The sequence below is a fragment of the Topomyia yanbarensis genome, chromosome 3 (genome assembly GCF_030247195.1).
Source record: "Topomyia yanbarensis strain Yona2022 chromosome 3, ASM3024719v1, whole genome shotgun sequence".
NCBI classification, from domain to species: domain Eukaryota; kingdom Metazoa; phylum Arthropoda; class Insecta; order Diptera; family Culicidae; genus Topomyia; species Topomyia yanbarensis.
In genome coordinates, this window is record NC_080672.1 from 336,682,347 (window position 1) to 336,704,807 (window position 22,461).

At 38.2% G+C, this 22,461-nt stretch overlaps 1 protein-coding gene across 1 annotated transcript; it reads left to right on the forward strand.

Moving 5' to 3' along the window:
* The first annotated feature begins 799 nt into the window (after nucleotides 1-799).
* On the forward strand, nucleotides 800-2,168 carry LOC131690550 (uncharacterized). Its single transcript, XM_058976415.1, has 2 exons — nucleotides 800-1,284; nucleotides 1,342-2,168. The coding sequence occupies exons 1-2, from the start codon at nucleotides 886-888 to the stop codon at nucleotides 1,801-1,803; spliced, it is 861 nt and encodes a 286-aa protein (XP_058832398.1). The 5' UTR covers nucleotides 800-885; the 3' UTR covers nucleotides 1,804-2,168.
* The last annotated feature ends 20,293 nt before the right edge of the window (nucleotides 2,169-22,461 follow it).

The following is a 22,461-nucleotide window of genomic DNA, read 5'->3' on the forward strand; positions in this document are numbered from 1 at the left end:
AAAAATTTCTGCGAATCTTTGAACGAGGACCATTGACAGGTCTCGTGCTTGATTGGAATGTCAATGACAGGCAAATGAAGACAAGAATATCGTCAATAAAAATATTGACAAGACTGCTTTAATAAGCGTACCCAAAGTATTCAAAAGTATTGTCAATAAAAATATTGACAAGACAGCTTCAATACGTCAATCCCATTTAGTACACCCATATGAGCACAAATATTGACAACAAACCAAATAGTGTCCAATATATTAATGGTGCAATGTGGACCCTACACGAGCAGAAATAATGTCAATAAATCTCTTATTGATCAATATATTGATAGTGTAAGGGCATCTTAAAAATATTGATCATATAGAAATCAAATGGGATTGACGTATTGAAGCAGTTTTGTCAATATTTTTTATTGACAATGGTGAATTCTACAGGATCGATATTTTCAAAATGCCCTTACACTATCAAGGTATTGATCAATAATTGGTGCATTATCAATATATCTGCTCGTGTAGCGTCCGCTTTAATCAGACTCTACACGAGACAGGAATCTTGTCAATAAAAATATTGAAAAGACTGCTTTAATCTCATTTGAATTGCATATAATAAATATTTTCAAAATGGCTTTACACCATCAATATATTGATCAATATTTGCTTTACTATCAATATTTCTGCTCATATATGGTCCACTTTAGGTTTAACCTGAGTTCATTTTAGACAGCTTCTGACAATTTTAGAAACAGGGTACTTTGTTTTCATAAAATGGGTAATATAATTTTGCCGTGTGTGAAAAGTGACGTTTGTTTGCAGACAAATTTTTTTCGCTCAAATGTAAAAAAACTAATAAATAAATCAAGTGATATTGTTATATTTAGAAAATTTTGAAGCATGCCATTCAAAATTTTGCAAACTATGGAGGAAGGTGAGCAGTGTCTTTGCATTGTTCCTTCCGCCTGGGAGAAAGATGGTATCTTGTGGTGGCCAAAGGCAACAGGTGCTGCCAAATTGCTTCGGGATGAGTACTCTCATCCGACATCCAAATGGCAACAGATGGTCTGCATTCAGAAACGAGAGTACCGGACACTGCTGGAAGCAGAAAGCGAGCTTGAACGAATGGAAGCACTTTCCGACACCGAAACAGAGGAAATGGTTTCTTTCAAAAATTCATGCACACGAAGAGTTGCACCAAAAACGAGCATGAAACATTTCCCGAAAGACTTCAACGGAATTTTGCAACCCGCTGACTATAACTTTCAATCCGTTCAAGGTGAAGTTCCAGGCACTTTGGTAAGTTAAGATTAAAGGTTGACTAAAACATTAATTGCAATCATAAATAAATCGCAGGTTACTTCACCACAGGAAGATACTGGCACTCCGAACACCTTTTATTTACCGTCAACAGTGCTTGAAGAAGAAATGAGTGCTGCAAATATAGAGACTATTGATAACAATAGCTGCCAAGCGGTATCATTGGAAGACATCGCAACCAACCAAGCACGCATCATTGATAATCAGAATAAAATGATCACCGTCCTTGCTCAATTGAAGGCAAGTTTTGATTATCTGAATGAAAAAGTGATGCAAATGGAATCAGGTTCTGATAGAAGTGCTTCAGAAGTTTACACAAAAGATTTTTTTAAACCTGTCGAGTCATTGGAGATGTTGGATGACTTGGAGAGTATTCTAAAGGACGATACTGCCATAAGCAGATACGTTAAAAACATGAGCTACATTTGCGGCACAACCTCAAAGGAGGATGGTATTGATTGCTGCTATCGTCTTATCGATTATTTTATGACTCGATAGTTCCTTACAAGATGTACATGGACTGGTATCTCCAGAGACAACACTGCATCAGTAGAACTTAACGAGGAGTCTGAGCCGCAGATGAAAATTCCATTCATGACTTACAGAAGAGTCAGACTACTATTTTTGAAACTTGTTCTTCAAGCGGATAGTAGTTTCACAGCCATGAAATGCGATGAATTTTTCAAACGGGTACTGAAAAATAGCAAACAACGATTGCTATCTAAAACAGTATCTAAACATAAGAATCGTCCAAAAAGATTGCAGTATGGTGCCCGTCAACATAGCCTTCAACAGGGTGCCCAATAAAATTCTTAAAGCAAATTTGTACTATGATGATGTTACGTTGAAATGGTACGTTTAAATAAATTGGCTTAATGTTTTATGTTTTATTTAGTTTGACTCTTCTTATATCATTCTAATGAAAACATCACAAAGTATGAAGAAGCGGAAAGAAAACGGAATGCGTATCGTTAAGGGGAATAGTGATCATTTTACATTTTATTTTGGAAATGTCATATGATTTTGCAGAGTAGGTTTTGTTATCAGATTGATAGATATTAAGTACATTTGAACAAATAGGTGTTTTAAAGAAAGGGTAAATATTGTTTAAGCTAGATCCTGTGATCTGAACCATATCATCTTCTTCAGTTACACAATCTAATCCTACTATTTGATTATCGGTCGTCAAAAACCATTTATTAGTAGAATCTGCACTCAAGGAGAATGTTTCCCATTTAATTTTAGAGAATTTTTTTGATTGCTCTTTAGAAATCCCTTGATTTTGATTGATGTTTTTTGGAAATGAATGCATTTCGTTGTGCAGAACTGGTTGGTTCTTTTTTGGGTTCAAATTAGCGTTTGTAGTAACCTGATTCAACTCACTTAGACGTTTTGCGATCTGTACTAATGGTTTGCTACCGGTTCGAATTAGATTTTTTATTTCAAATAGTTTGTTTTCAAACGGATATGCGTTGAATTTATATAACGGACCGAAGCGTTTAACGTAATCGACTAAGTGGATTAGGTTATGAACATTGCTTGCTATATAATCTACTCCATAAATACTTTTATACAGTTCAATGAAATGCGTCAACAATTCATGAGCTAAATCTTGCATTGTTGAATACAGGTTGGACGAACAAATTGTAATAGCACAAAAGAATACTAGAAAATGTTCATATACGTCTGACGGGAGCACAGGTTTCAAGACAACAATGGAAATATAATGCAAAAATGTACGGAATTCGAGACCTTTCCAGTGAGAAAGGCAATCCAAACCACGTACCGATCGATGAATCTCTACAGGCATCCGGAGCTGTAACAATTTCTTAGATATTTCAGCTGACATTTGAGCCGAGAATTTAGTTCTGTAAGACCCAATTTTCCCATCACGCCATCCAAGAAGAAATTTTTTCATGATCCCAAGGTCGATCAGATGAAGTGAATCTCCTATTGGGAAGTCTTTTATCATGTCTATCGGAAGTTTTAACAATGGTGAGTCGTTTTTATGATGTGTTCCATATGTTTTAGTTCGGAAGTCGGCATCAGTTCGCGCAGGACAACTAATCTGTGGATAGTAATTTGTATTTGACACATACGAATATTCTCCTTGGGTGACACACTTCTGGCATCCATTCTGAGCGTTGAAGTTCGTTACCCCTGTGTATAAAATATGACAACGTAAAATACGCTTTGTTTAAATAAAATTTTAGTACTACTCACCCTTCACGAAAGCTCTAGCAGGCGAATCGCACACGAAACAAAGAATTTTTACAATGATTTTGTGCCCATTGACGAACATGCCATTTTTACAAACGTCGTTCATTTCTTCGACCAACGGGTTAAGAAAAGCATTTAAGTCCGTAGGTTTATGTTTTCCTCCGTAGATGCCTATAACCATTGGTTTGATGTGAGGATATTCATCGATGTTGAATAATATAGGCCAAAACTCATCTTTGGAGCTTTGGTACACTGGTAAGCCATCCAAATTAAATTTTACTGAAATATTCATTGGTTCCAATATTTCACTAAACACTTTTTCTATGCAAGGCTTAAACCCATGATGCCAATAATGACCATCTCCAACCGGGATTAATGCTACTGATTGTGCTGTTTTAAGAAGCGTTCGTGGATCTTGTGGAAGTATATTGGATAACCGTTTGTTCAGTATTTTTAATAGCTCTTTCATTACATTGTGTCTTATGTTGGAAGATAGAGCCCAAAGCTTAAGATCCTTCAGAAAATCCATGTTAGCGAGTGTCTCATCTTCATAAAATTCGGCAACGTCAATAAAATTTTCATTTTCTGTATTCGCATATGATTCTAAGCCAATCCTCACTTCACCATCCGTTTCATTTAGCAATTCTGTGATAGGGTATTCAATACTGATATCATGCGGAGCATTCGATGAAGCGTTATTCTGCATCGCTGTATTAAGAATTCCCTTTATATTTTCCTTAACTTTCCTTTTGTATGTTCCACTCGCCTTATATGCTTTCCACGCGCTCATTCTGTGACTTCGAGACAATCGTTTAGATTTTAAGTAAACTGTCACTGCAATAATTTGTGGGCGCATCACATATCCCTAATAAGAATGACGGTTTTATCGAAGTTTTAATATTGCCTTTATAGTGCTTGAATGTTTAAAATGATTATAAACAAGTATATCATAAAACCTTGTTGTATTTGATTGATTCAAGTTTTATCGTAGTAGTTATAAACTGGTTTTAAAGAATACTTGTTGACTTTATTTTATGCCGACCGCATAAAACTATTTTAAAATCACAGCTTGTGAAAGTTTCCATGATAAAACTATGATAAAATCTGAATAAATCTACTAAGCATTAAGATTGTTACTTGGGATTGAACATTCTCGGGCGGAAAATTTTAAGGTACCCGCTTATCCTGTCCGACATATAACTGTTGAAACCATCCCAATGATTACAGTAGACAATCACTCATCAAAGAAAACGCATTCATGAGCAAGAAGCGGGAATACACTATTGTCATTCTTCGACAGCTCCGCCCGGAGTAGTAACAATAGAGTAAAGATAACTGATCTTCTGAATATATGAGCTGATGAAGAAATTGCACATTCCACGCGTTACCCACAAACAGCATGAAATTGATCTCCTTCGGCGGGCTCATCTCTATGCATCTCTTCTTGGATAACATTTTGCTACAAGGATACGATTACGAAAGAGTCCCCAGTACATGTTGAGTCACACTGAAGGCTATACACGAGAGTTTGATGGGTTGAGAAAACCGCAGAAAGCCACATCAGAGGCAGAGAAATACAACCCCACCCGAATATCCTTCACAACCGACGTACACATTCGGATGCTTCAATACCAATTTGGTGTAGGACTCACTCTACTGCTAATCCCATCAAGTGAGTGCTGTTCTGCGGCCCAATACGAAGAATTTTGTTTTATCTTATTCTAATTTGCTGGGTTACACTTATCTCCTCTGGTGTGACGGACGAGTGTGAACGGCTTCGCACCGCAGCAAAGCATATCGGTTCGAAAGGATCTCAATGCTTTGCTCTGGCGGAACGGGTTGCGCTGGTTAGGATTCCGAGAGGGTTGTTGAGATGGTGTTCCGGAATTTCGAGATAATTTCGTTTCCTCGTATTATTTCGCACCCCAGGGCTGGCCTTCGTGACGGTGTGCACAGTGGTCATTCTCCGCACGAAAATCGGATAAAACTTCAATATGTAAGAAACTTTTGTGACGCTGAATTCATAGTTGATGAATATTTTTTTCAGCACACTTAGGGCACTTAGGGTGGCTCAGAAATTCAACATTCACTCCTTCAGACATATTATGAAAAATCACCTTTTTCATACTTCGGGGTAAAATAAAATATTTATTTCCGAACAGTACTAAGGTTTTGTCTAGCTAGGCGATACTGTGCAGTGGTGACACTGACGAGAAAGATGTTGAATTCTTCCACTTGGTTTGCAGTTTGGGTGCCCTGGGATATGACGCTTGCGGAAGGTCCGATTCCGAGTTTAAAGTTCTAAAAATGTTTGCATACAATGCGTATGCCTTCGTGCACTTGTCTGCTCATTGGTTAGACGTAAGAGACAAAATGTTATTTACTTGCCTACAGACAACAAATTTACTGGAATTTTTCTTCAAGGCATCGTAAGCTTCAACCGCCGTGCACTTGCCAACACTTTGCCAGACAAATAAAATACGGGGTAGATCCTCATGGGGACAGAAAATCTGCCTGTTTAGGAAAGTGAAAAAAAGCGTCCGAAACCGTTTTAGCTAAAGTGGTAAATGAAAAACTGCGTGCAAAATAGGATAAAAAGACGTAAGCCCTTGCGACACGCCTGGAGTGAGAGCAGCATAAATTACGGCATCCAGGAACATGCGTTCGAGGAAAAAAAAGGAAGGCTATTCGGGGGAATGAAACAGAAAAAAAAATCATCAGCACTTTAGCAGCCTCAGTCAGTCGGTGTAGGAACAATGGGAGGACATCTTTCCCGAAGATCTCTCGCACTTTCCTCCTCTGTGGCTTCCGACTGTTGAATCTGGAGGTTGAGCCGATGAAATAGTCGATTCAGCAGAACACTTTTCGCATTGTTTGCATCACTTTTATTTCCTGTTGAACGATTCATTCCAGGCGTCTAATCCTTCGGCGATGAGGAAATGAAATATCGCCACCCTCCCACACGTTGTCGGTTGTTGTGGCTTGATTCGTTTGTTCCCTTTTTTTATTTTATTTGATGATCAGCTACCGCACCGTAACCGAAGAGGAAATAACATCAGCAAACCGACCGACCGACCGACCTACCGGCCAAGAAGATGATAGGGTGGGGAAAATTGCCCTGCTGGAACAGTAAGTTGTTAAGCCTCGCTGTTTAGTAATGTAGGATGGCGGGAGCGACGAGGGTCGCCTTGCTGTCAGACCGGAGTCAAAGCGAAGTGACACTGAGGATTTGGAACTTTTTTTTCTCTCTCTACTGATCTCAAGCCTCTTCTTATCTGGAGCATCGTCGGATTAGAGAAACCTAAATTTGAAATGTTTTCCACTCTTGTGGAACAATTGGAGGAATTGACTGCGAGTAGGGAGGGGATGGGTAAAGTGTATCTCGTGATTTTTGTAAAGCGATTTGAGTTTAGATGAAGGTTAATTAGATTTGTGACGTGAATGAAGTTAATCTTTGTGTCTCTCTTTTCATTATATCAACGGTTGAAACGAGAAGGGTGTTCAATTGACAATTATTATCATCAACTAAATTTACAACCAACAATAAGATAGACAGTTTGTTTATTCTGTATTTCCGAAACAAACCGTTGAGCTACACCCTTTTGAAAACGAAATTGCAAAATAGCGCTTAAATCAACTGGTCACTGTAATGCATATTATACTACTATTCCCAAAAAATGATTTGTTTTTGTTTGCATTTTTTGAAAGGTATAAGTGTCTACTATATTGTATTGATCTGATATTTTTTCGATCCGCGATCAAGCCATTGTTCGAAGCGGTGTCCTGGCCGCCATGGGACGCTCTCGGCTCGACACGCGCGCCCCAGGTAGAAACCTTTTTTATGCACGTTCCCAGAATGCTCCGCGTTGCACTGTACATGTGTACAGGTCTCGAGAACATATTTCACGGCTTAATCTGTAGAGGTACCGCAGAGTAATCGTGAGCTATCAACAAACAAACGATGAAAAAAGAAAAAAAAATGATCAAAATTCATAAAGTCACATCTTAGTTCGCCATATTGGAATCGCCATTTTGATACGTATTAACTCAAATTCTCGATTCTGGCTGAAATAGCACTTATTTTTTTGGGGATGTCCGGCATATTGGATCGGCCATTTTGAATTTTGTAAAACTGACTTCAAAGCCGTGATCAGCATCTAAAACCCATAATCCCATGTAATTGTTACAAAATATTGACATTCTACTAGGAATAATTCACAGAAATTTTTCTCAAAAATTTAAACGCGTTTATCTCAAAAAAGGTTTTACAAAAGGTTTTTCAAAACTGTATACGACCTCATTTGAATTTTTTTCGATATAAAGACTTCATCTTTTGATTCCTTGAAAGAAAACATTTTTCTTTGGAGGAATGGCCTATAAAATCGATAAATGCTTTATATTTTTAGTGATGCATTAAAGTGGAAAATGGGCAAAAAATCCATCACAAAGTTTGAGACCATTACGTCAAATTTAAAGTGGTTTTACCCGTTCTTAGGTAATTCCTTCAATAAATTAAGTTTACTTTATAGCCTTATTATTATTTGGTGTTTTAGATCGATCCTGAGGCAGCAGGCTGTGCGCAGTTTAAAATTCCACGCGCACCTAACCTTAGACAGAACGACACCACGGGTGCCATTTTGTTTTTTTCGTCTTGAAAAAAAATTGTAAATGAAGACAGAAAATATAAGCATTTTGAATCCTAAAACTGTTGACTTCTATGCTTTTTCATTGATCCACAAAAATGCAAATTTTGCTTACTTTTTGGTCATTTGAATGCGAAACCCCCCTTAACCGTTATGTGTCCGACGCGGTACCCGGGTACCTTTTTAGGTTTTAATTAATGAAATTCACGTGTTTTATCCATAGTTGGAAATTGAAACTTTGTGACATCTTAAAACTTCACTAAGTCAAGCTTTTGGGTTAATAATTTTGTTGATATAGTAGAAGGGGCAGTGAGGAGGGGCTCCTGATTTTTTTACTACGTGACAGGCCTACGTGGGTTCCCGGGTACCTACAAAACCGAAATGCCAGTAACTAAGACAATTTCCAACCGATTTCGACACTTTTAGGTGTTTTGGATGCAGGAACTCATCCAATTTTAGACCTGGTAAAAATGAAACTGGTTAGTTCATTCGGTTCCCGGAAATCCAGAATTCCGGAAGCAGGTTCCAGCGCTGGGATACTATTTGTGAACTTCAATGGAATACTAGCAATATGGGTATCAAAAATCCTGGAATTGCATCAGTAGGCTGTATATCGTGGTTTTGGAACCATTTGGTGATTTGATCCCGGAACGGACATTCCGGAGCAGGTTCCCGTGGGGCCATGATTGGCCATTCCATTCCGATTTCATCTTTAAAATTGCTATAGGGCCCCGTAACAATAAATAACAGACTTCCGAGACAATTTGAAGAGTTTTGAATCTCATATTTCTAGGACATTATTAAAATTCATAAATCATACCCTAGTACTGGAACATTACTCCGGAAATCCGTATTACCAAGCACCAGATCCATTCATCCGGTTCTATTTTACAGAATCGAAAGGTAAACGAGTTCCTGAATCCAAAACACCTAAAAGTGTCCAAATTGGTTAGAGGAAGCCATAGTTATGAGAACTTCAATTTTGGGTACCCGGGCACCCACGTCGGCCTGTTAAAGGTGTTTTTTTGTTGGACACATAACGGTTAAGGAAATGATGTCTGAGTCAGTCTTGCGTAGGGTCTAACAGCGCTTGGTAGTGTACATTTTTTTGCAAAATAATGGTTGCATTTAGTATGTTTAGAAGAATTTGAGCAGTTAACATCTCAACGCTCGGGTAGAGATTTTTGAGATATAATAAGAGTGACCCTCTGGGACGGCCTTCCGGATTCATTGGAAGGGACCATCGCGGTTAAATGTCCTCCAAACTTATTTTGAATGCCTTCGATCTTATGAAGCTCAGTAGATGTTTTTGACATTAAAAATGTCTTACTCCACTATCTGGGGCTAGGTGTCATTCTAAAATCTAAACTATCTCCCATGTAACGAAACTATGTAAGGTTTGCACGCTTATAACTCCGATATTACTAGATGGATTCTAATCATTCATACACCAACCGATTCAGAAACACCTAACTTAAATATTGGTAATAATTTAATATTTCCCCAATAAAAGTAGACTTTTGGAAAATGGTAAAATTAAAAAGTTCACGAAAAACGGGAAAATTACCATTCGTGAGGCAGATTTCTCAGACACAGCCGTCAAGAGAGGGCAGGTTAGTTGCTCAATGAAACACGAAAAGTCATAAATAGAAGCAACGCATGTCCGTTTAAATCAGTTGTTGCTCTTATCCCACACGAGCAACGTCGTCTCCGGGCGATGCAATAAGCGCTATCGATTTTCGGTAACGTTGGCATTTGCACACACTCGCACCTAAGTGACTAAACCATATACGGTTAGTTTATAAATAGAGGTGACGCGTACCCGTTTGAATCAGTTTTTGTTCTTATGTCGAACGGGTAAGATCATGGTTGCAGCGTCTGGGCACTACAATAAGCGGTAGACGCTATGCATTTTCGGCAGCGGTGGCCGTGTGCGGATTTTTCGGCTACCAGCGCGGTGTCACAGAATGATTTGCAAAGTGGGTGGGCGGGGTGGTTTGGATTTAATTCAATACGGTGTGTGCTGCTTAAGAGTGTTGCGTTTGAAAAAAATATATTTATTGTTATGCATGCGTGTGCGTTGTAACTTGTTAATCCATGTTTACGGCGCTTTGTAGCTGCGTAGGGTAAAGAGCCTATTGGTTTTCATTTTTCAAATTTCGGTTATATGTTTTTTATCAGTAAGGCATCTGACAACGTGCTTCTGTAGTTATTGCACTGTTCAGCAGCGTAGGAGGATAGGAGAGTACACTCAGGTTTTTTTACGCGGATTTTGAAATTTACGCGGTTTTCATTAACGCGTTTTTTTAAATTTACGCGGTTTTCATTTACACGGCCTGTATCCTCTGCGTGAAAAATCTGAGTGTAATTGCATCGGAAACAATCACATTCCCAGCAGAACTTTTTGTTTTCTAATTTCAAACACTTTTGTTTCGTACTGCACACAACGGAAAATTTTAAAACAGAACTTACCGTCTCAGCAGCAGTTTAAGCGGGTGTTCTTTTTCGATTCAAATTCAAGCCATGTCTTAAGCGTTACTGGACTTAAAATTGTTTTCCCAGTTTATCCAGTCAGAATATCTGCCCTACCCTATGTATTTAAAACACAGTTCTAATTGCGTTTTAAAGTATACAACAAATAGAACGGTTGGATATACTAATTTAAATTTAAAAATAAATCTGTTTTAAATTATGAAACAAACTGCTGTACTGAAGATATAATTATGTCAGTCCTATTACCACATAAAACACCTATATAACAAAACGCTGCAGAATTGGTTTAATAATACAATGTTTACACTACAGAGTTATAACACGTGTTAATAATTAGCAACAAGAAAAATGTCACCAAGATAGCATAAAAACCCGTTTTAACTGGTAGTGCGAACGATCAAGAAATACTTAAACTTAAGATTGTTTACTTAAGTTTATTAGTACATTATTGAAAATTTAAATGGAAAATGGAATTTCATATTTCATGGAGAATCTGTATATTTCCGTTGGCGGGCGTGGGCTTCCTCATCACAGCTCTCAATATGGAACTTTTCTTTTGAATATATTTTCTAGACAGACCAGCCTATTTTTACTAGATGGATCAGCCAAATAATGCCAATCACCTAGTGAGATACTTGATTAATTAATAGATTACCGTTAAAAGACCTTCAATAAATTATGTTTTGATGGGGAGGGTATATAGCAAATTGTAACATATGAAAACAGGCGAGTGAACAAGAACGTGAGTCGATATGTGTGATAGATAAAATTCATTTGCACGCTCTTGAAAAAAACTACATTTTTAATGTCACCGTGGTCGTGTCCTGTACACAACCCTTACATTTTTTGATATGTCACATCATGATGAAAGTTTGCGATTTGATAGAAGTGACCTTCTGCGACTGTATTCCGGATTCATTGGAACTGACCATCGCGGCCAAATGGCCCCTGAACTTGTTGTGAATGCTTTCAACCATCTGATGAAGCTTAGTATTAGTTTTTTGATACATCGCATGCTGATAGTTTGTTATTTTAAAAAAGTGACCCTCTGGGGCCATATCCCGGATTCACAGGAACTGGACATCGCGGCCAAATGGCTTCTACATTTCTTTTGAATACCTTCAACCATTATTATTATTATTTAGACTATAGAGGTTTTAACCTTAAGATCATTAGCCTCTTCGAATTAGAAAAATCTCTTACGAAAAATCTCTATAACGGGGTTGGGATTCGAACCCGGGTGAACTGCGTACAAGGCAATCGATTATTCAACGCTATGCCCGCCCCCACCTTCTACCATCTTGTGGAGTTCAGTAGATGTTTTTGATATGTCGCATGATGAAGTTTTGCGATGTGATGAAAGTGTCCTCTTGGGACCATATTCCGGATACACCGGTGAGCTGGTCAAGCGTCCTCATAGTTTGAAAATAGTTGCAATGGTTCTTACACATAGTCTACTGCCGCCTACACTGACTTTGTCATTGTTGGAGTTCTCTTTTTAATGGATCCAATGAGCATTCGTGATTGGCCTCTTGTGACCGGTTCCAGGGCTCTCGGAGGAAATTGGCTGAACCTAAAATTATTTTATTATGATATCCTTTAGCAAACCCTACAAGTTTGAAAACAGTTAAAGGTAAGTCCCATAGAAAATTTCTATGTTATTAATAAAAAGCCCCAAATAGCAAAACCAAGATACCCCAACGCAATCCGGAATAACTCCAGTGTTTTTGGACCATGGAAGACCAGCCTCCATTAGTATGAATTAGAAGAATATTCAATTTATTGGCATCTAAGCATGGAATTTGGTCAATTCTATCCAGAGTTATGAATTTCAAAAAAAAAAATCCGCGGATATCCTAACCCGAGCGTTAGGCTACAAAATTTTAATTCCACATATCTCCGCATAGATGGTGCTAATACTAACTTTTCAACGGAGAGAGATAGAAATTGGGTGTCTTCCACAAAGTTGTAGAACATGCATTTTACAGTAACCTTTCTGAACGTGTTCCTTTTCTACCTCTCTTCGTTAAAAAGTTAGAATTGGCACCCTCCGTTCGGTGGAGTGTGGAACAAGTTTTTCGCAAAAAAAAAGGTTCGGTGTAGTCGACTACCAATTCATCACCGGACACTGTTAGGCCCCATGAAAACCGACTCAAAAAAAAGTCTAAAGTTTAATAACTTCTCCTATCAAAGTTGGATTGATTTTTAATCTTCGACAAAGTAGTAGGGATTGAAATTATCGTTTTTATTTTTGCTTGTAGTGATTATCTGATGCATATAGGGCTACCTAGTGCTGAAAATGCGAGATAATGGTTTTTTTATATAAATTATCGAAAAACGCCATACAAACTTCAAGCACGTCGGTCTAATAGCTAGCATTGCCCAATTTGGTTCAAATTTGGATCGGACACTCCTAGTGGGACTAGGAATCAACTCAAGAGTAGCCCGATCAAGTTTCCAAAACATCGTTTTATTTCTGAGCAAACTAACCCTAGAACGTTGCACTGGGGTACAAATGTACCCCACGCCTTTTTTGGAGCAGTGTGAAGACGAGAATTTGGTATTTATCGACCTGGGACCCTAACCATAATTTAATTTAGAGTTCCTAGTAAGAGTAGGAAAAGGTGGTATAGCCAGTTTGCTTATAGCCTTCGTGGAAGCACGTGTCAAAGTTGTCTTGGGGTACATTTGTACCCCAGTGCACAGTGGCACGACTTAGTACAAAAGGAGGACTAAAGGCGAAACATTGCCGTATCGGTTCTAATAGGACGGTTTTATGTAATTTTGGTATACTGAATTCGTTTTTGAAAAACGTAAAACTTATTAAAATTAAACATTTACTATTCACTTGTAAAAAAATCTTCATTATACATTAGGGTGGCTCAAAATAATTATTTTGTTGGGAAGGTTCAAGTTTTGTTTAAAGAAATTTTTGCACGCTGAATTTCCATTTTGGTTATAAAAATAGAAATTAACTTTACTACTTATTAGGGTGACTCAAAAGTAAGCATTTTGTCTTTTATAGTAATTTTTTAATAGTAATTATAGTAAGTTGAATTTATTTTCCATATTGAAACGAATTGATTAAAATCGTATTATGGTGATACAGAAATGAATATTTAGTTTTTACGGATCAAATAAGATATGTTCGACTCGGTGATATGAAAACTACATTTTCTTTAATTTTCAAAACACACGTTTTGAACGTCTTAGTGGAATGTTTAGTTACATTCACTAATCATCAAGATGGTTAACGATTTTTTTTCGCGGGTGAGTTTTAAGTTAATTAGATTGCTAATTTTATATCTTACATAAAAAGAGAACAAAAAACATTTTTTCGCGTATATGATTCCTTAAAAAATGGTCTTATTTGGACAATATCGCTTATGCTACAGATATATCAGTGTTATACAAATTTAGATCAAAATAATATTACTAAATGACTAGAACTCCACTGTGTTTATTCAATTTGACAGTTACTGCGTAAGTTAGCAAGAAATAGTTCCAGAAACATATTTCAATAGGTTGAAAATATTTACTGATTTTTAAAGATTCTGAATATCTTAACTATCTGAAAAATCATACTTCCCACTCGGCTTCTCGCTCTTGATCACTAGCAAAATCCTCTAAAATCATGCTCTCAGCGCTATCTGAAAGTTGTGCATGTATTCGTGTCATTATTTTAGCTATAAAGTGATTATTCAAATTCAATATCAGTAATAACCATGCGTCTCCATTTACAGTTTTTATTTCATATGGTCAAGATAACTTAATAATAACGTAGGCAAAACTAAATACCTGTCGTTGGAGGCAGTTATGCGGAGTGGCGGACTACGAGACAGGATATTATGTCGAGCCCAACAGGCAGCGCAGAAAACTCCACTTTCCGATCAATCAAAAAGAAAACGACGAGCTGAAAACTCGCAACTTTGACGCCTTAGCATTGTAGGGCATTGAGTGGCTACACTCTACCAGAGCGAAGGCATAACAAACGAGCTGGTGATTGGGCATGATGCGTCAACACGTGATCAAGTGGATGGCGAAAATGTGTTTTATGTGGATCAAAGGCAATTTTTTCAACTACAGCATTATCACTTGCAGTGCATCACAAAACGAGACAGCTGGCCGCGGCGGAATGTACAGCTCATCATCGACGACCTGAATGCCCAGGTAAGCCGGGATGCATTATATAAACCGGTTATCGCACCAAATAGTCTGTACACCGTTATAAATTAGAACGATCTACGACGAGGGATGGTAATCCGAAGCACCTTCATCTTCCGCGAAGATATCCACAAGGCCACCCGGAGATCACCTAATCAACAAACTGAGAACGAAATCGACTACGTTCTTATCAATGGAAATTATTCATCCAACATCACACATATTTGTATCAACCGCAGTGTGAATATAGATTCGGAACATTACCTGGTAGGAGATCTGCATACGCTCAAAACTGTCGACAATGTACAATACTCGTCGAGTGTGGGAGTTTAGGCTCACCAGCGAGTAGTTATGAAGCGATCGTGATGCCGAGGACCATGCGCAGCAATTAGAGACAGCGCTACTCCTGCGAATGGCTGGAGCAACAAGCGAACCGCCATAGGTAGCACTGTAGGTACGGGATCTTCGAATGAAGGAAACGACTGGTTTGACGGCGAGTGCCAGTAGTTAGTTGTGAAGAAGAATGCAACGGGGGGTGGATGTAGCGTAGTTGGCAATCCGATTGCCTTGCACAGCGCACCTGGGTTCGAGTCCCGACCCCGCATATAGGGTTAGAAATTTTTCATAAAAGATTTTTCTAACCCTAAGAGGCGAATGACCTTAAGGTTAAAAACTCCATAATCGAAATATAAAAAAAGAATGCAGCAAGGGCAAAGATGCACCGTACGAGAGTGAACGAGAAACGATACAGAAAAGCGCGGAATGGACAAAACTCGGTATTTCGACGAATCAATCGCCTATAGATGTGAGATAGCGAGGTGAGCATCTGTACCGAATAACAGAAATTTTACAAACCTATATGCCACAAGCCTACATGTGCAAAAATGCTCGACGAACATCTAAAGAGCGAAGCAGTAAACGACAGATTCCCAGAACCGGTGCTACTTAAGATTCATGAGGAGATCGGATGGAATAATAAAGCCGCTGCACAGTGATCACCTTCCATACAAAAGCCGGACAAAACCTCAAAAGTGGCCCGAATTTGATGAAAACTTCACATTAGGGTAATTTTGTGACGCTGAGTTCATATTTGATGTTTATTTTTTGTTTTTTATTACCTCAAAATTTTAGCACTTAGGGTGGTTCGAAAATTCAACATTTACGAATATAAAGTGCACTATTTCCGAAAATTCATTTTCAAAAAATTAGGTACGGTGATTTTTTTAGCAGAATACACATTTTTTAATTGTTGATAATGATAAGACACATCTATAAATTATATTGGGAACCCTGGGTAGTCAAAGGCTACCATGCGTCTCCTTCAGACGTATCATGAAAAATCACCTTTTTTCATACCTCGGGGCAGAAAGGGGCAAAACAAGATATTCATTTTCGGAAAGTACACTAATTTTCAAGTATCATGAACAACAAGCGATCTTTCCGAACCGTTTCAAACAAAAGTACAGCCACTTTGAACATTATAACTTTAAACTATTGCTCGATTTACTATTTGTTTTTCATGTCTGAGCGAGAAGAAAAGTTTGTATCGACTAAATCGAATAGTAGCTATAAGTACGGCGAATAACCTTTCCAATGAAATCAGTTTGACCCCAATCGGAATCTTAACTAAAAAGATATATACATTTGAATAACTTAGGTTTAAAAATAGTTTTCCTCAGAATCCGTCATCTATTTCACCTTTGAAATTCTGTAAAAAATCGAACTCTTGTCCTCGTGACTTAATATTTTGAGAAGACTCTATTGAACCTGTTAAAAATCAGAGAAAAATGTTAAATCATGAAAAATCTAAAATAAAATTTTGAGGTTTTGTCCGGCTAGGCGACACTGTGCGCTGGCAGTGACCAACTGCCATGTGAGCTGCTCAAACACGGAAGAAAGGTATTGGCTAGAGTATTCCACTGGGAGATCTTGAAGATCTGCAAGGAGAAGATTTTGCCGGATAAATGGATGGAAGAAGCAGTATGTCAGTTCAATAGAAGATGGCGTGGAAACAGCAAGTACTCCGAGAGCGTGTTGTACGGTTTTACAAAATGCATGACCATCGTGGAAAAAAGTTTATAGTAGACCACTTTCGATAAGAAAACGTGCAAGTGATTACAGTTTACCGGATCCTGGCATCCCTGAGTGTGGAACGGAAGGTCGGTAGCGTCCGTCCGGCGAATATAATGACGAAGAAGAAGAATGAAGCGCCGAAAAATCTGTTCGTAAACAAAGACGGGACCAGTTTGCGTGACGCCGGCCACTGCTCTCATACCTTGAAACACCGAACCCTCAAGATGGAGGACATCATCTGTCGTCAGAGTACACGGACGAGCAGATAGCGATCGTGAAAGCGTAGTGCCGGTAGTTGATGAAGTACTACCGCGGAACGTCGCTCGCGCTGGACGACGAAAGCTACTTTCCGCTCTCGAAGACCCACATTCCAGGAAATGACAGCTGCTATTCCAGCGACAAGTCGGCTACACCCCCGAAGTAAAATATAAGTATGCTGTACATTGCCATATCGGACAGAGGGATTTCAAAGCCGTGGTTCAAGCCAAACGGTCTGGCCTTCAATCAACAAGTGTACCAGGAGAAGTGTCTGTCCTTCTAAAAGGAGCACCATGCGGATGGGAAGTACGTCTTCTGGCCAGACAAGGCTTCTTCCCATTACGCCAAGAAGACGCTGGAGAATTTTGAGCAGAAAAAGATACCGTACGTGAGGAAAAGGAACCCGACCAACTTTCCCCAGTGTCGTCCATTGAGGATTTTTTCGGCTCCCTCAGTGCCCTAGTGTATAGAAATAATTGACGGGCCAAGCATACGAAGCAGTTGACCACCAGGATTCGCAATTGTATCCGGAAGACTGACGTCAGTGTCGTCAAACGCTCTTATGAGAGCATCGCGACTAAGTTACGTCGTACGGCTAACCAGGGCCCCTTCTGAAATATTCATTGACGTTTTTTTGGAAAATAAACATTGTTTTTTTATGTTTTTAATAAAAAAATGCTGAATTCGATGAAATTTTTTTTGTTTTGTTTTTTAACTACATAAATGAAAAAATTCTCATTTTTTATTGAACACCCGTTAGTTACAGACCAATCACATTGCTGTACAAGGTGTTCTCTCGAATTCTTAGTCGCCGCCTATCTCCGTTAGTAAGGGAATTCTTAGAGCAAAATGGCATGAAATACACAAACACGGGTTCCCGGACAAACCGACACGATTGATTAAAGCGACAATGGATCGAGTGGTGTGTGATGAGTGTCAGAGATACGTTCGAGTCGTTTTACTCCTCCTAGGAATAGTCATAAGGGACGTAGCGTCCTCATCAAATTTATTGGGAATGAACATCTTTATTGAACATATGGAAGCTCTGCAGTGTATCGATAAAACGATATTACCGAAATTTTCTTAAATCCAGTTTTCTCCAATATAATTGTAAGCTTTAGAGGCACAAGGTTTAGAAAAAAATGTTTATTTTATTATTTATAAACAGCAGAAGGGATTGATCATATACAGTAATATCAGAATTAGCTTAATACATCTCGAAGCCCTGAATAAAGGAGCATTCATGTCTTCAACCAAGCTATTTATAATAACATTCTTGAAAATGTTGCTGAAGACAGCAAGTCTGGAAATCAATTTGTTTGAAGAATTAATGCATCCAACAAGTTTATGTTATCAGAAGATGTATTGTTTTACGTCGCAAAATTCTTAGGAGACACAAAATCTCCAAAGCTGACGGTTTAGAAATTATGTTAGCTTGACAGTAAAACAATGTTTTCGAACAGTTACTTTACTCTTCTCTACTACAAACATGAGAACGATTCCTTGTATGTGAAATTGTAATATGCAATTCGATTCAGTAATCAAATGTACATCATAAGTAGCCAAATTAACAAATTTAAAATTTTTCTTTATTTTTAGTCTTACTTAGTGGCTAATTGGTAATACCAAAAATGCTCGTAAAAACCGGAAGCCGTTTAAATTCAATTATTTTATTTGATATTTGTATGAATTATTAACTATAAGATCCTCACTAAGAGATCAGTTACAAGATCCCAATTCAAGAATTTACCAAAAGTCCCCAGATGTTTAATGTTTGCTTTCTTCTTATCTACTTTTATCTGCCTTAAAAAAAATTCTATTTTCTGAACACTAGTTAAAACTTTCAATAAGCCACGAATTTCATTTTGACACTCTCGATCATCGTTTCAAGAGTCCCTGGTTTTGCAATCGAATGCATCACGCAATCACCCCTCGTCCCTCACGCATTTTTCGCCACCTCGGCTGCGGGCCCTTCGCACGCTTTTAATTGACATTGCGGTACAGCTTACACCCATTGCAATATATCGCATTATGTTCCCCCACTTGAGCAGTAAACTCCGCCGATAGTACTTGCAATTCGATTCCGCATCAAATCCCTCTCGAGAGGACGGAACAGTAGGAGCGTAAATAGGTCCGGGTTTTATTACTTTATGCGCTTTTCCAGCACAGCTACGACTTACGTGGCAGTTGGGCTCATAACTTAATGGTTTGTTCGCTTGGTTATTAAAATTGAAAACTTGCAAACCCACCTCGACCGCTCCGCCCATCGACCACCTTTCCCTCCCTTATGGAACCAACCAGTCCGACGACGGGGGTGTTTGGGATCGGTCGTGCTACAAATCATGCCGCTCGATGATGACGTTGACGATGATGATGATGAAGATGAAAAGCTTCGTTCCGGTGATAAAAATGGGTACTGTACACGGCCGGTTCAAACGAGCCACGGGGCTAACAAATGGGGCGTCCCATTACGGTTGGTCGTTGCGATTTTTCTAAATCGAGAAATAAAGCGAAAATAATTGGCTCATTAATTCGGGATTCGTTTCAATATGAGTCATGTTTAATTGGTTGAGTCAGCCTAATTTGGCTCATTAGTCACGCGGAAAGAGGGCGCGGGCGATTTGTCGGTGCACTCGGTATGAGGTATGTTGTAGCGTTTAATAAGCCAATCGTTCAAAATTAAGTGTCGTGAAATTTGTCCAGGATCGTTAATCAAGAATAGACATAGTAGTTGGTGTTCACGTTCAGTAGTTACTGACTCTTTTAATAAGGTGAAGCATATTGCAGGGTCGTTACGGTCGCGCTGATTTCGCGGATTTGGCGCGATTTGTTTTCTCAATTTGAACCATCGTGCGGGTTAGGGGCGTATTCATTTTTCGACAGTGTTTTATTTTATCAGAATATCTTCTAACATGCTTCCAGCGGCGTAGTAAGAAAATTTTTCGGTGGGGGGGGGGGGTGCATATGAAGATTTTTTGTAAATATATGAAAAAATGTTCAAAAACATTCTGAGCAGGAAAAAATGTTCAAAAACCAATAACTCAGCACTCAAAAAAATGTAAACGTTATGCCTATTAATTTCACACATAGATTTTTGCAATCAGCGGAGGCAGATAGACACTATTTGCTGGCACATAAACCTCATGTGTGTATTAACAAGAAATATTAATCTTAATTATTATTATTTATCTAGTAAGTACTCCGTCACTCTCTGCTCGGTCAGTAATCATGATCACATAAAATTCAATTTCGTCTTCTCGGTTGAGTAAACATGTCTGTCATTAACATGTATTCCATTATGTGAACCGCTGGCTGGAGTTACTGTACTGTTGATTCGAATCTTCCTTCTTTGACCTGGAACTATACGTGAAAAATATGGCAAATCCTCGAAAGATAGAATAGCATACCGATTGTAGAACCCCCCGAGGGCTGTGCGATGGAACAGATTTCCAACCCACTTCCCGATGTTACCAAATGAATGTTTTAACAAAGTATGTATATATAAATAGATATGTTCGTCGTAGCATTTTAATGCACTTTGGCCACTGCTGTACTTGGATCATTGGATGTGCATTCGTCCGAGTGCGGACGTAATCAAAACACAGTTTGTTTACAAGCTTGTCGGGCAAGGCACTATTAACAGCCTGGCTACCCGACACGACTGAGCTGCTGACCTGTTGGTGTCACTGCGGCAATCATTGGCATGATGGGATTCTGGACCAAGTCCAGTGGAGCCCAGTTTGCTGATGGCGCACCGTACCTACACCAGAAATATATATTGTAAAACAAGATACAACTTGCTCCCATCTAGTCCGTCAACGACTGGTCCGAGTTCGCCCGTCATGCCGTTTTGGGGCTGCACTGGGTGGATCGAAATGATGATTATTATTATTGTTATTATTATTTTGATGAGCTATCTTCGGGTTCTCAAATATTTACATAACATTTTCATAAATAAACAAGCATCTGGTATTAATATAACGGCAACGTTCTCGGAATTTGCATGGGACGATGACTGTGAATGCAGCGAACTGCAACGGGCGATGTGGATGATTGAGGGGGCGAAATGCAATCAGACCGCAATGGTTGAGCATGACGAGTCGTGACCGCTGATGGGTCAACCTAATCGATAGCTGTTTATGTGCACACCGTGTTCACCGGGGGCGACGGAGTACATTGGCGGTTAGTGGTTACGATTACGAGTTTATGTTGACTCGCATTTGGTCTACACATGAAAAAATCATTTACCGTAAACCGGGGTGACATTGATCACTTTTCGAAGTAATCATTACTTATTTTTAGACGCAACACATTTTTTTTCAAGTTTAATATTTTTAAACCATGTACTGATGTATGGAGAACAAGATTGGATGGTTTTACCTAAAATTGTCCGCTTTTTTTTTCAAAAATGATTTCAAGTTGAAGTCCGTTTTCGTGTTCCGGGGTGACTTTGATAACCTGCATCTTCACCCACATTAAGTTATTGATGTCAATGTTTTTCATTCAAATGTTTGTTTAAACTAATTCTGGAAGGATACACATTGTTAAATAGATGTTAATTAGTATTATACAAAGTATTTCAATGTACTGTAAAATTCGAGTAACCAAAATTCGTATAATTTGTGTCCAACTAGAATAAAAGATTCTGAAAACCTTTAAAACTGCTACAATTGTTTTATTTCAGTGCTTTATCAATGTACAAAAAGTTTCATCCATTTTAACACGTTGGAATATTGAACAATAAATAAAATGTTGCGAATTTTAGCTAATAAAAAATTGAAATAATTGCCAACTAGTTTCACAAAAAATGTATTAAAAATAAACAAACTCTTAAAACTAAATTTAGCATATCCCAATCTAAATGAAAATAAAAACTCGCTTGAAGTTTATTACTCTTGCTCAAATCTGAGATTTATTTGTTTTATAAACAATAGACACTTTACGAAGCTTCGTAATAATAAGCTAAAGTCAAAAAGTATAACAAATCAGTATTTTATAAGTTTAGAGTAAAAATCATTTTAAATTAAAATGATTTGGTAGACTAATGTGGTTTAATAAGCGATCTACGATAAAAGTTTCGAGTGATCAATGATCGATGCAACCTAATAAGCTCAAATATCAGATTCCACATTATTTTCACAATTGTTGCATTTCGCGATAATATGAAAGAATCATTGAATCTTTTATTTAAGAAAATGAGTTTAATCAACCTAACAGTGAGATGAGATTATAGTAACCAAATATTTATATCAGGCCGAAACTAAAGGTCACAAGAACAGAGTCCGAAAAGAAGCTTAAAATGAAA